Raw genomic sequence first — 15,281 nt, forward strand, 5'->3', positions numbered from 1 at the left:
CATTTTGCTTTCTATTCAAAATGACTTCTGGTGCTGGCTAAAAGTAGGCAATTATATTTAAAAGCTTAGTCATAAATCCATTGCATACTTTTAATGCGACTGTTCTAAATTTCTGTGTACTACATTATTTTAAATAATATTTGTTGAACAGAAGAAAGTTAATATTTTATCAGTTGTAACAAATGTATATTCTCTTGATAACTTGAATTTATAAAATTATATCACTTTTTATTTGTTGTGACTGTTACACACTTAAGAACTAGGAAAACATTTAAACAAGGAAGCCTATTTACAATTGTTTCTTGGTCTCCTGGGCCTGAACTACGTCTGCAGTTGTGGCCCATCTTTTGTAAAGCTTTCTCAGCATGCGCCAAGGCAGCCAAACAGTCAACCACAGGGCGAGGAGAACACAGCCAATCACATCGAGCAGCAGATACTCATAGAGAGGAATGAAGGCGCCCTGTGATTTGAGATGCCTGGCACCACGATGCCTTATGATGTATTCGATCCAGAAACTGGCCTCTTCCAGGGGATGCATGGCATTATCACGGAAACGCTGTGACACCTCCAAAGCACTTCTTTTGTATTGTGGCTCATAGATTAACGTCTCGATATTCCGCACCAGATCATCGACTGTGAACTTTGAGAAAACCAAGGAACGAGCATAACCCTCACGCACTGATTTGATGGTATTCCTATGCTGATCTCCATACAGGGGAATACACAGCATCGGAACTCCCCAGTAGATGCCCTCCTGGGTGCCAAAAATGCCGCCGTGTGTAATGAATAATTTCACATTCGGATGTGCCAAGATATCATTCTGTGGCATCCACTTGCTGATCATAACATTGGGAGGTAACTGACCAATGGATGCATTTTCATATTTCCAGAGCACCTGCTGCTTGAGTTGGCCAAAGGCTTGAAGTATTTGCAACGTCTTCTCTGGCGGCATATCTGTGCTTTTCATATAGGAACCCAAGCTGAAATAGACCACACCATGTGTGGCATTATCCAGAAAGTTTTGCATATCCATAGGTAACTTCTTGGCTGGCTGAATATGTGCTCCGCCCACATTGATGAGACCTGGCATGCTGGGACGAGGCAGATCTACACTGCGATGGCTGTTGATCAACATCAGCGATATGTTGCGCTCCAAGTCATGGACATGCGGCAGAGCACCTGAAAGAGTATTATAAGTTAGCAATTTAAATCCATAAGAAATCTTTTAATATCAACCTTTAATAGCTGCTCCAAAATACGTCTCCGCCAGTTGCTGCATTTTGGGTAAATAATACCAACGTCTCATTAGAGCATCATATAAGGACAGGTATGTGTTGTAGGCACGCTGGGAGAAGGTCATATGATCCGTATGTGGCAGCAGCAGATGTGGTATAACCGACCAGGGTGTTATCAAGCCCATAGCATGATCCATATTGTCAGCATAGCCCATAGTGCCAATGGTCACTACAGGGCAATTAAATTTCCTGCCAAACATGAGGAATGCCTCATGAAAGAACTGCTCCAAAATAACCAGATCAAAGTGTTCATTCTGACTGTCAATCAGTCGCTTCAGCTGCGCATCCTGCAAAGCATGTTCCGTCGTCATCAATCCAATTTGCCACCACATTTGTAGATTCTGAAAATCACTGGCAAATTGCATGCTGAAGATATTCTTCTTAGGAACTGTCAAAGAAAAACAATGCATGAATAAATGGTATAGAAACAATGCTGTTTCATACACACAGTGCTTGGGTATATCAAAAGTTGGATTAAGTATAATCTCAGTTAGATTCTCATGCGGTGTTTTCGTCGGATGATTGTTGACGCTGGTCACGTGGTGTCCACGTTGCAGCAGATCTCGCTGAAAGTGTTCCAGCCACATCCAATGACTTGGCGCTGGAAATGGGCCCATAAACAGAATGCGAGAGGCATTGCTGCCTAGTTCAGTCATCGCCAGTAAACAGATCCATATTAAAGATGTCAACTGCAACATCATCTATAATTAAAATGTCAGTGTCGCAATCAGTTTCAGATTATTATATAAACTTTGTCTATTTTGCAATAGTTTATTTCGGTATTTGCATAAACGAGTTAAATAGCCAAATGGAATTAACGATGGAATTAAATTATCAACACGCTCAAATATACTTCCTTACTATCTATTTGTTTTTAAATGCACTGCATATCTTTGCTTTGGCTTTACATATAAGTTATGTGCAACTGTGCACAGCTGTGGGTAGTAAAGTAATATCAGGAAATATTTAAAGCAGTAATGGATCGATCTTTTATACTATTGCGATGAGAGCGACAAGTTGCAATAGTTGCTTATTAATAATAATAATTCAGTTCTGCTTTTAAGATAAGCTTCTCCATCAGGCTATCAACAATGTAGTATGATCAACATAAAAATCGTTCTTTAATCTAGTTTCTCTTAATAAAATTGTATCATAGTAGAGCAAACCTATTACGAGAGAGATACAATCCTATTTATATAATCGTTATCAGCTTCAACCATCAAACCGATTAAAGAGTCTTTAGAAATTAGAAAGGAACTAGGTTACATAGTATTTGTGGATTAATTATTTTATATTACATTTTTATTTTATGTTCGTTATCAGCATTAACTTTTGGAATAAACAGACTTACACGAAACTAAAAACTATTGACCGAGTATTTAATAAACGAGTACACTCAACTATAGAACTTTTATATGCTGCGATAACCTAAATTAAATTGCAAAATCAGATTATAGAACATAGAACATAATATAGAACGATTCTTGGTCAAATATTTCTTTAAATTTAAGGGTATTTAAAGTTCAGCAAATCAGATATATATGTCATTTCTTGATTTCGTTTTCTAACAGCAATTCTTGAGCGATTGAGTTTGAACGAAATGCAACAAGTAAATAAAATTTCATCATAAATAAACTAATTAATTATTCTTTTAATTTATGAATTACACATAAAAAGTGGGTTGGACTGCATTTTTAGCGGCATTCGAGTTATACATTTCCCTTAATTGGTTGCGATTATCTTAATTACTGGGATGAATAAACTGATTTACTTTTGGAATAAATATACCCACTTTGTTGCACTTATTCAAGTCGTAACTATTTACGCCTAATATTTTAGTTGCTTAGTTTACAGAAAGTGTCAATTTCTTTGCTTCAAAAACTTCAACTTTTATGTATTTTCTCCGTATTGTCGCACATATAATTATTTAAATTTACAACTCGCAGCTGTATGTTTAGCTGTCGCTCTACAAAAAAAAACACAAACTAAATAAACGCTGTTCGGCATTGAGTATCCTACATGTACAATGTACATTGTACATACTATACATATATACATAAATGTTACGTATATATACTTATTTTTATTGCACTGCACTTTTCTTTACATATCGCGTGTATTTTCTTTCTAACGCAAACATTTCACTTCTCGTTTTACAGTTATATTTAATAGATGCATTTTGTTTCAATTTGTTTTTGCTTCAATGCACCTGCTCAATTTAGCGTGTACCAAGGTCATTATTCTTACGATTATTAAGATTGGAGCTATTAACATAATTGCCTGTAATATTAATTTCTGCTTCTAATTGGCAAATCACTGAAGATTCTATTTTGTTGGACTTTAAAATATGTCTAAAGCTTAAAGCAAAAATTTAAACAAAGGCCAATTTATATACAATGAATGAGAATTTGATTATTTTTTTGTGAGAAATGGACATACATGCATATTATATAAATAATATATATTATATAAATAAAACGTATATTATAAAAATAAAATGTCTCTGAATTTAAACGATAATGTTTTATTTTAATATAACTTTTTGCAAATTTGAACAAAAACTTAATATTTGAAAAATGTATTCTATCAATGCGGACGGAAGCTGGCGCTAGTGACAAAAGCAGCACGAAGGGTTAAAGACGAGTTCTCACAACAATTAATTTGGAGTCTTGGTTTTTAACTCTAAAAGTTCACAATTTTAAAAATATTTTTTAGTTTGTTAAACTAAACGTGCTTATTTTCATAATTTTATAATCTTCTATATTATTAGCACTTGAAAAGAAAATGTACTAAGTAAGTTCTACAGGTATTTTGATTTTATTATATTTATCTTGCCACTTTAAATATTTTATTTATGTTATTCCTTGTAATTTCATGTTATTTTTACATTTCATTAGGTTCATTTATTTACTTTGTGTCTGTCCTTTTAAATTTTGCGTCGAAATTGAACTTTATTTTAATTAAGTTAATTTTATTTTTAAATTCCCGAGTCTCTTAAGTTCGCAAAGCACGTCCGATGTGCAGCAAGATTCAGTTATCACTAACTGTTCCAAACTCAACGCGAGCACCTTAACTTTCCTACTTAATCACAATCCGACTGAGACGCCGGCGTCGACGTCAGTTGCAACGACTTTAACGATTGCAAGCAAAGACAAATTAAGACGCAAAGTCAACAACAACAAATAGAATGATAAAGTGTATACATACGTGTAAATATGTATTTGCTTTTGCTTGTGTTTTCGTCGATCAACAAGAATCAGAATTCAGCCCTGGCAAGCAAATCGAAATTGTTGTGTATCGAAAGTCGATTAGTGTAATACTCTGTTATTTTAAGATGAATTTATATAGAATTTTAAAACATTGAACAATTTTGAGACTTCAATTTCATTTATTTTCCATTTATTATTTTAATAATATTGATAAATTGTTGGCAAGCTGCAACGGCATGGCACAAAATTAACATTTTTGCAAGGTGACATTATCAGCAATATCAGCAATAAGACAATGAAAACTTGATCCCCAACTCACTTTTGCAAGCATTAATAACTGAGGTATATATATTTTTTTTTATTACTTTTCTTATCGTCCGTTGTCGAATTTGTAATTATATGTGCGGGTAAGAATTGTTTACTTTTATTTTTGCAAATGATTGGCACACACTCGAGAAATCATTGTATATAATATGTTGCCAAAATAATTGCAGCCGAACACAGATCTAATTGATCAATGTGATGTGATTCACATATGTTTCTTACATGTGACTGATGCACGTGTTATAGATGGGATCTATATTCTATTGTACATTTTTAATTCAAAAGTTCAATACTCAGTTGAACTTAACTACATATAGTATGTTCATTTGAACAGATATGCACAATTGATTAATAACATTTTGTTTTGGTAACCAGTTTGTTGTCATGTCATTGAACTTTTTCACAAAACCCAAGCGACTTATTCCGGTTTTCAATTTATTTGGCGATTTAAAATTTTATGAATAATTCGATGAAGCAGAGTGCAGCGGGTCTATAATTACATAATAATTACTACAAGTACTATAATTAATATTAGAAAGCCTATATTAGTATGGGCATAATTAATAGCATGTATTTCTGAAATAATAGAAATCCAAAAAAATTACATATAAATTAAGAGTTTATATACATTTTATATTTAAATATATTGCTACAATTTGAAATAACATTTATTTATTCCAGTGACTAAGAATAACATTTGCAAAATAAATAATCATAATATACATATTTATATATGAAAAAAATAAAAACAAAATAGGTCTACATATCAAACAAAACATTCATCTCAAGAAGTGAGAAAAAAAACTGTCAAACTGGCGTCCAAATTCTGAATGAGACTACAAACTAAGACTATAGACAGATTCACCGAGATTCATAAGCCTCATTCATAAAATATACTAGTGAAGACGTATTTAAACTTAACGGAATTGGAAATTTCCAACAGAAAGACGTCAAGCATTTCCTTTTCAGTGGAAATCGCTAATAAAATTCGTTTGATCCAAACAATCGAATCAATTTAATGATAGTTAAGAAAGTCGTGCACAAACAACGAACGTCAATTCAATTATATAGTTTTTTAATACAAATATAAAAAAGTTGCGACTTGTTAACCGGTTTTAGCAGGCGACATTTTTGTGCAATCTGAAAATTCTTTCGCTAGTGTGATCGACTGATAAGAGAAAGGTCTAAGCGCTTATCAATATGAGCTTGAGTAAATACAGACAGAAAGACTTAAAAATCACAAAGATGTGATAAACAAAATTGCAGACAAATAAAAGCGACAAAAACATGGCCAAAGGTTGCCATAAATGTCACCAAAAAAGCATATAAAACATGCAAACAAATAACAAAAAAAATATGTAGAGGAAATGTAAAACAAAACCCGAAAAAGCACTACTGAAGAAACCGAAACATTTCAATGACAATTGGCACGCTTCAATGAAGCGAGCCACAAGGAAACTGCAGCAAGTCGGGGCAAGTTGAGCTGAGGCAGAGGGTGTGGGCGATGATGGACTGCCCAACCCAGCACAGTCGGGACCAGCCCAGTCCAAAGTTACCCTGAAGTTGTCCAGACTTTGCCTGGCCAAGAAACGGCACTTTTGATGCATGCGTCGAGTTCATTCACAAGCTGCAAAGGCACAAAATGTGGCCACGGTGCAATGAAATTGAATTGCGTGTAGCGAAATGTGTCGAATGAGTCGAAAGAATGAGAATGAGAGACAGAGAGAGAGAGAGAGAATGATTGCAGAACGCAGAGGCAGCACTTCAACGGTGGCATAAAGATACTTTGTAGCTAAGATAAATTGGCCTGTAGATGCCACAGCGACGATGCGTAAAGTGAGCATCAAGTCAAGCTCATTTCAAACTCAAACAGTTTATTACTCTATTCAGAATGGTCGCCCGAAGCATTACGATGCCATAACCATAATCAGCATCTAAATTATCCTTTTGAAGCTAAGTTTTGTTAAAAATTACAAAAAAAAAAGCTCTACTTGGTATATTTAATAAGATGGATTGACGTATAGTTGTAAATGAATTTTAAAGGTAAACATAAAAATTAATTTACTCAAAATGTTTTCGTTATTTAAACAAATCTGTATGTCTTATCTCTATTAAACAAACGAATTGCAATCGCATCCAATCCTAAAAAATATTCTCCTATACCTTTCTTCCGTTTTTCATAATATTTTAAAATTAAAGAATTAATCACAGCCATCGACAAACTACTTGTTTGCTTATACTTTAACCTTTATTTAAATTATTGACAGCTTACATTAAGTATTTCTAATTTATTAATTTGGCTCAATCTTTTACGAGGTGTAAACTACAAATTTTCCAAAACAGATGACATCAATTGATGCTCAATTTGAGTCTACGCACAGTGATCATCATTACATCCCGTTGAGCCCAACCCAAATTTAATGATGGCCACCTAACAAAGGCAAACAATTTGTTAGTTTGCGCCAATTTAATGTTTACTTTGCACTTCAAGCCCATCAACCAATTTGGGCAAATCAAATACAGATAGAGCTATTGAAAATGGAAAAACCTTTGTCTGATAGTTATTGCGACCAAATGCCATTTGTATCTATTTGTACTTTTCTATCAATCAATTAAGCCAGCTCGCGTTTTCCCAGGCGCGTTTTAGATAAAGAGGGAGCACACCACGCACAAAAACACACACACACACCCCAACAGAGTTCAAGCCCAAGTCCAAATGGATGACACTGCCGATTTCCACGGAATCTATTTTGTTCCATGGCGTTTCAAGCGGCAATTAAAAATTTCACCAAAATCGAACGTTGCGCATGATTAGCGCACGAATTCGAGAATTTGAAGCGAATATTTTCGAATACCCTGTAAGTTAATAAAGAGTGGTAGTGTAAATGTATAATAAAGATGAAAGCAGAAACCGGAATTGTTAAACACAGGAGATGTGTGAAAACACTGGAGTAAAGCTATTTGAATCTGTAGACTTATAGAGCTGTACTGAAATTATTTGGGAAACCAATATCTTTAATATCATATTGAGGGAACGGAATGGAGTTTTTGGAGAGCTATTTATACTATTCTTATAATATACATTTTTTTTTGTAAATATCAAGGCTGCAATCCGGTTCTAAACCGAACCTCGCAGAACCGGTTCGGTTCGGGTTTTAAAGCAGCGTGAACAAGATTATAAACCGAACCCTTGAAATTATTTACCCAGCGAACCCGAGCCTGAACAAAACTACTTTCCTTAATAAAAGGTTCGGTTCGAAAAAAAGAAATTACAATCATTTTATTATTTTCTAATATTACTCAAGTATTTAAGACTTCGGATAGTGAAAAGTAATATTAAAATCTTTAATTAAATTTAGATTGTTATGAAAATTATAGTTTTTTTTAATTCAAAATTTAAAAAGTCAAGAAAAAGTTCCAGTAATAAAAATTTTTTTCTGCATTATATTGAACCGAGGTTCGAGCGCAAACCGTGGGTTCAGGGGGTACATAAACCGTTTCGCGAGCCAAACCTAAGTCTTGCTCTATGGTTCGAACCGGCGGCTTGCAGTCTTGGTTATTATATATACTAATATATTTCCGAGTACATTACTTGTTTATAGGGTATTTCCTAGTTAATCAGCCTACGCTTTTTATCTTGATCGGGGCCCGCATGGGCGGATCAGAGCACTGAGCGCAGTTAGCAGCGGGTGGTCGACTGTGTTAGACTCAGACAGAGGCTGAGAGAGACTTGACAAGAATGTTGATAGTTTTGTAATGGGTTGTTAGAGGCCAGAGAGAGAGAGAGAGAGAAGCAGGGTTTGTTTTGGCAGGCCGTCAGCCAATATGATGAACAAGTCGGCAGGCTGTCAATGTGTCAATATTAATTTAATATGTCAAAAATAAAATTATACTCGTAGACAATTTAAAATTGAGCTATAATGGGACACATGAGACGCCCCTCACAATAAAATTGTTACACGGGGTGGGAAACTCAAGTGGTTCCGCAACAGAATGAAAAAGGACATGATTCTGTGTTCAATTTAGCTCGAGATAAGATAGTACAAGCGGGAAATATTAAGCGTGACAATGACCTCTGAACAATTTCCCTGCTCTATGTTTTCTAAGCCTAGCCTATAACAATTTGTTAATGAGCAAATTACATGGTATTTGCGTATAAATTCCAAGTTCCAATTTCACATAAATTACAGAGTTACCACGCCTTAAAAGTGATTCACGGCAAACACGCAGGAGTACACGCCCCCTATTTATAATTTCGAAGAAACAACTATGAAAACTGTTGATGCGTAAAAGGATGCACCCTAAGCGTATACCTTTAGTTGAGTACAAGTACTTACCCATTTCCTTTAGAGATGTGTGTGAGGTATGCTAGGGTTGTCTGACTTGCGTAATGTTGAGGTTAAATTTAAATGGATGCAGACATGTTTTTGTCTTAATAAATGTTATCTTATTTATGAGCATTATTCAATGTCATTGCCCAAAGTCACAGATAAGCCTGGAAACCCTCATTGTGCAGCTCGACAACTCTGCTGCAATTGCAACTACATACTATATGTACATTTGTAGTGGATAACGCACGTGTCCATTTGTTAGTTCTCCCCTGACTTTAACTATATTCATGTGGCTTTATCGCCGATTTCTTATCGAATACTGCGTGTTGCATTGGGCGGGAGGCGGAGGCGGAGGCGTCTCCCTCGAGCAATTAGGAAAAGTGCAGTTTTATGTGTTTATTTTATGCTGCATATGTATGCCTCAAGCGGTGGCAAGAGACAAGAGGCACACAGCTGTGTGGCCTAACCTATATACATATTGATATGCATTTGGATATGTATGCATATTCAAGTGGTCGCCCTCTGGGGGCAGCCTAGAACTGGGCCTGCCACTCCTGCTCCTGTGACGAACTGCAGCTCAAATTGTGCGTGCCACAAAGTCGTTGTCGTTGTCAATGTTGTTGTTGTTGTTGCTGACACGTTATCACACCGGAGACCTCTAAGGGTTGCACAGCTGAGCCTTTAAAAAGGGCGGGGGGCGTGTAAACGACACCAAAGACTGCAAACATAGAGATGAATAGAAAGAGAAAGAGAGAGAGAGAGAGTGAGAGAGGGAAGGTGTCGTCCTATTTTCCCCATCTTTCACTCCATTCTAGGCTGTCTTTTCTATGTGTATTTCAGATTTTCTGCATTTAATTTATTAATGAGCCGCCATTCGGCCACTGATTTATGGGGCATGTCAGTGGCATTTTTTGATGCATGTGCCGTGAGTTGTGGCAAGACTGTTGGGTAAGTCTGCTTGGTGTCAAAGGGTTCATAAACACGCCAAAAGGATATTCACACGATGCGCGCTTCGTGTGACTTATGTAACTTAATAGGCTGCTGAAAAATAGCCGCTAGATTTTTATCACTCAATATGCCCACACTACACACACACTCCACACACTCACACAGTGCTAGCAAAGGAGTTGACGTCGCGACGCGTCGCAAAGGCAAACAACATGTGGCAATGGCCCAGCCAAATTGTATCCACATGTGTGCGTCGCACTCGCCCCACAATGTTGATCATCATTATCATCAACAGATGCAACAACAGCAGCAACAACAGCAGCAACAACAACGGCAGCCAGCGGTGTCAGCAGCAGGGGCAACAACTGAGGCAGGCACCGCTAAACAAATTGAAAAATTTCAAGTCCTCAGCCTCTTGGCGCTCACAATTGCTCAATCGCGCATTTTCGCATTGCCCAAGGAAGGGTGTGGAGGAAAGGGAAGGATGGGCAACAACATCAGCATCAAAAGCAGCTGATGATGAAGATCAAGATAATGATGATGACGATGTTGCACAGAGCAAAAGTACAGGGGCTAAACTCTACTCAGCTCTCATCTTTGACAGAGATGCGCGAGAAACTTAGTTAAAAGATATTAAGATATCTTATATATTAAGATATGCATTCATCTAAAAATATAGAATATTTTCTATCAATTTTTTTTTTAATTTTCAAGCTGATCGCTGTTACAATTCCTTTTTAAGCAATCAAATCAATTGATCTTCTATTATTAATTTACAAGCCAACTAAGAAGATCAAGAGAGATCTTCGATGCGTTCCTTTTATAGATTATATGTTTGAGTTAACTAATCAAAATGAGTCAAAGATCACTTTATATTTTTGATCGCATTATCACATCGCAGGGAATTAGCATATAAAAAAAAGGTAAAAGATCGTTATCCTTTGTGTAGAAAAGTAAGTGAATGAAAAAGTATCATAGTATAACTATAGTCGTACAATCTTCTATTGTTCATATTTTAAATCCAGTAAAAGATCAAAATTTTTGGGATATCATAAATATTTTTGACAGATAAGAAATGGTAGAACGCAATAATATTTAGAGATTAGAGATTTTTTAATTATTTAAGTAACAGGTATAATGATTCACAAATTGCAAGAATACACACATAGTATAGTTTTCGGAAAAGTGTTTTGTGGCTCATCACTGGCAGTGCGAGAGTATCTAGATACATTCATACTTATTGGACTGCTCGCCTTCGGTTGAGTTCGCTGTGTGGAGCGGAGTGAACCGCGTAAAAGTGACTCGCGGGTGCGCCATGGCCCGGCGACCGACCAATCGACTAGCAGACAGACCGACAGACAGACAGACCGGGGTCTCTGTCTCAGTCTCACTGCGCATTGCGCACTGCGTGCGGAATTTTCTTTTTCGACTTCGGTTCGGTTTTTCGGTGCCGTCAGTCTGTGAGAAAACGTCGGGCTGTTTGGTTGTCTTCATATTTCGGCTGTTCGGTTGTTTGGTTGTTTAGTTGGACGGTTGTTCGGTTGTTCGGTTGTTCACTTGGTTGTGCCTGGGCGGCCTTTTGGCTTATCGAACGAATATTCGGTTTGTTGCGGGTGGCGGCAATCGTCGCGGAAAACTCTGCGCACCCTCAATGTGAGTCAATCTACGTATGAGTTCACGTATGTGTGTGTGTGTGTGTGTTCCTGTGCAGTAAGTGGAAAAGCGCGCTGAGCCATCCACCGCACATTTCAAAAATTTAATTTATTTTTAAGTTACTTATTTTCCTTATTGCGGTTCTGTGCGGTCGGCCTTTTTTTAGTCGTTTTTATCGGGAATTCTGGATAAAAGAAATTCTGAATGGAAGCGTTTGTTGTTGTCAAGAGTAATACATGTGAATGTGTAGAATTAAGCATAAGATACACACACACACACACATACAACATTATAGTGCAAATTGACCATGAATTTGGATGCTATTTGTTGTTCTAAGGGGCTTTCAGAAGATATATATCTTTCTGCCACACATGTGAAATGCGAAAGAAAATGTTTTGTAAAACACCAGAGAACGGAAATAAATTGTGAAGAAAGAAAGTGCTTAAAAAGAAACCAAAGAATATTGTGTGGAAATATGAAACAAAAAAATGAAATTAAAATAACTTATAAAAGAATAAAGTAAACAAAAAAAATAAAGAATATATTTAACAAAAATGAGAAAAAATGTGAGCCAATATTAAAATGTGCACAACAATGTAAACAGTATAATAAAATCATATAAAATGTTTTCAATATATAAAATAGCATAATTTAATCAAAATATCAATAAATCTGTTTTAAAAGTTTTTAATTAGATAGCAAGCTTTGAGAAAATTTACACAAAAAAAAAATCATATAAAAATGCTTAAATAAATCACAATAATATTATAAGGAATTTAAGACATATTATGCTAAATAAATGATCTACATGTCAAATATGAAAAGAGTAATGCAACTTTAAGAGGTTTCATTAACATAACTATTAACTAAAGCTTCCTCAACAAATGGAGATATTTCCGGATTTATACAAACGTCCCCCACAAAATTGAATACTCATAAAAGAGAAATATATTCATCTTGCATTTTTCAATCATAAATCTAAAATCAATTCAGCTCAGCTTGAACTTAAAAAGCATTTAGGAAAGTGTCGAAAATCGATGTGGGCAGGCGACTATCTAACGCCTACCAAAAATCCAAGACTTTAAAATAGCCGCAGCTCAAAACATTTTGGCTTATCAATTGGGATATTGGACTACCAAATGAGATGGCGTTTTGTCTGGGTGCCACTAATTTTAATTACCATAAAATATATTGTATCTGTCTTAAATATCTTAGAAATTGTAGAACTTTCTCAAATATGCAGCTGCACATGTTGGTTATATAGGTGATGTGCCGATGTATCTGACAGATACATTTATGCTTATGAATTTTTATGGAAATGCTCGCGGCATGTTGAGAACACGCGCCTGTCATAAAAATCCAGCAACGATTGTCACTATTGGGTGCACTACGCTGTCGTCTGGACAGGCATTTCTCAAATTGTATTTTGACTGCCCCAACGGGCTATAAAACTAATGACAAACAACTTGCCGCGCGGCTCATATAAAAATTAACAAGCAAAATTAGATAGAGAAGCGTTAACAAGCCAAAGACGAAGATGAAAATGAAGTCGAAGACGAAGACGAAGACGTAGACTGCAATTGACCCCCTCAGGATGTCGAACCTGGCGTTGCATTCGCATACTCTTTCTCCCTCTCCCTCTCCCTCTCTGCATATTCCCCTCAAACTCATATGCATACTCCTCATAATAATGCCGTCGTCCCGTTTGTATTTTTAGATGCCCGAGAGCGTAAATAATTCATTTTCCAGTCACAGTTGTTGACGTTCGTCGCCGCCGCCGAAAGAGGCCCAAAGTGACGCCAAATCGTTTTGGGCATAGGGAAAAACGGGAAATGGGGAAATGCTTCCTCTTCATCTCGCATCTCATCTCATTCCCAAAGGGGATCTTTATTCGGATTTGCGTCCCAAGGGATTTGCGTGTTCGCCTCGCTGTTGATTTGCATCTAAACTTGAAAGTGTTTTTGCGCCCTATTTGGCCTTTTGATATTTTCATTTTTTTCTTCTTTTTTTTTTTGGATTTGTATTTTGTATTTTATTTTTAATTTGCCTGGCAGCGGTTGCATTGAACTTTGACTGCAATTGTAATACATTGCAAAATCATGAACTAGAAATTCCACTTTGGCAATTTGGCTGATCAAAAAATGAATCTACTTGCAACACATACTCGTACTCGTACAATGTTAAGCTGCGTGGCATGCCACTTAAGCTGCTTTTTATGGGCGTCTCTCAGTTGGCCCAAAATATAATAAATTTTACTCAGCGCCATCGTCGCTGCTTTTGCTGCTGCTGCTGCTGCTGCCGCTGCGCAGTTTCAACTGAAGTGGTTGCAACTCAGTTCAAAAAGGGGAAGCGGCAACAGCGGGGGCAGCAACTCAATTAAGTGTCCATAAAATATCCAGATACGCTAATCAATGATATATATGTCTTTCTGTATGTCTGCTTATAAGGGGACTCTGCATGTTAATGGCATAGCTACAAATTGCTTTCGGGATGTGCCAAGCAAATACTTGAACCAACGCCGTTTTTCTTACTCAAATTTAAAAAAAATGTTTACGAAAAACATAAAAAGTTTGATTTTTTTTTTAAAAAAGTACAAGAAGAAATACAAATAATTATAAGAGCTATCACACAGATGCTCAAATCTCAAATTCATTAAAATCAATTGATACTGTGAAACTAGAACAGCAACAGCGTCAAGCATTTAATAGTTTTTAAATATCAAAATTAGCTGATAAAATCAAAAAAAATTTTCTTCTCTCATAAACGCATAAAACAACTTACAGTGGAACTCTATTAAAAGCTTTCTTATTAAATTATTAAATTGTGCATTTAAAAGTGATAATAAAAATCTGATTAAGTGGCTTCAAAAACTAAATGAGCCCCACGAGTGTCATAAAATTTTAAATAAATCATAACAATAAATAAGCTTTTTGTTGTTCAAAATAATAATACAAATGTTGGTTTTCTTACAGTGCGCAGAGAAAGATAAACAAAAATTGGAAAATCATCGAAAGAAAAATACAGAAATAAAGTGTTTCAAAGTGTGAAAGATGCGGCAAAGTCAAATTGAAACGTAATCAAGCAAAAGATTGCGATATTGAAAGGCAACGAGAGCAGATCTTATATAGACAGCAACACCAGGAGCTTCAAAGGCAGTCTGTCTGCTCCTCTGTCCGACTGTCTATAAGTGTGGCTGACTGTCTGTCGGTCTGTCTGTCTGTCGGTCTGTCTGTCTGTCGGTCTGTCTGACTGTCTACGGCTACTGGCCCCCTAGTGCAAACGCATGAGTTCTGTCAACGAAATGACATGCAGCATCTGTCTATGTAGCCATAGACCAGGACGTGATGCTGTGTCTCAGTTGTTGCTATTTTTATGAGCACACACACTCACACACACCCATACACATACACACATACGAGGACGGATGCGTGGCCCCATGAAAAATCAATTAACACGCAGAATTATTAAAAACGACGAAAAAGTAAAACAAGGAAAAACGAATCAACAACTCGCAAAGGCAA

General features: G+C 36.2%; 1 protein-coding gene and 1 long non-coding RNA gene across 2 annotated transcripts; one reads left to right on the forward strand and one right to left on the reverse strand.

Moving 5' to 3' along the window:
• Nucleotides 1-202: 202 nt before the first annotated feature.
• On the reverse strand, nucleotides 203-4,365 carry LOC117779661 (UDP-glucuronosyltransferase 2B18). Its single transcript, XM_034615927.1, has 4 exons — nucleotides 4,207-4,365; nucleotides 1,744-1,996; nucleotides 1,237-1,683; nucleotides 203-1,179 (listed from the first exon to the last, which is right to left on the reverse strand). Exons 2-4 carry the CDS (start codon nucleotides 1,994-1,996, stop codon nucleotides 290-292), a joined length of 1,590 nt encoding a protein of 529 aa, XP_034471818.1. The 5' UTR covers nucleotides 4,207-4,365; the 3' UTR covers nucleotides 203-289.
• A 7,203-nt stretch (nucleotides 4,366-11,568) lies between these two features.
• On the forward strand, nucleotides 11,569-15,235 carry LOC117779664. Its single transcript, XR_004617027.1, has 2 exons — nucleotides 11,569-11,760; nucleotides 14,733-15,235. It is a non-coding gene; the product is annotated as an uncharacterized LOC117779664 (long non-coding RNA).
• The last annotated feature ends 46 nt before the right edge of the window (nucleotides 15,236-15,281 follow it).

This window comes from Drosophila innubila, assembly GCF_004354385.1.
Source record: "Drosophila innubila isolate TH190305 chromosome 2L unlocalized genomic scaffold, UK_Dinn_1.0 4_B_2L, whole genome shotgun sequence".
Classification (NCBI taxonomy): domain Eukaryota; kingdom Metazoa; phylum Arthropoda; class Insecta; order Diptera; family Drosophilidae; genus Drosophila; species Drosophila innubila.

Excerpts from the sequence above, each read along its gene's own strand:
- LOC117779661 (XM_034615927.1), bottom strand. The coding sequence starts at position 1,996 with ATGATGTTGCAGTTGACATCTTTAATATGGATCTGTTTACTGGCGATG. Across the intron at positions 1,684-1,743 it reads TTTTGATATACCCAAGCACT|TTCCTAAGAAGAATATCTTC; the intron begins GTGTGTATGAAA and ends TTTCTTTGACAG. Across the intron at positions 1,180-1,236 it reads TTTTGGAGCAGCTATTAAAG|GTGCTCTGCCGCATGTCCAT; the intron begins GTTGATATTAAA and ends ATACTCTTTCAG.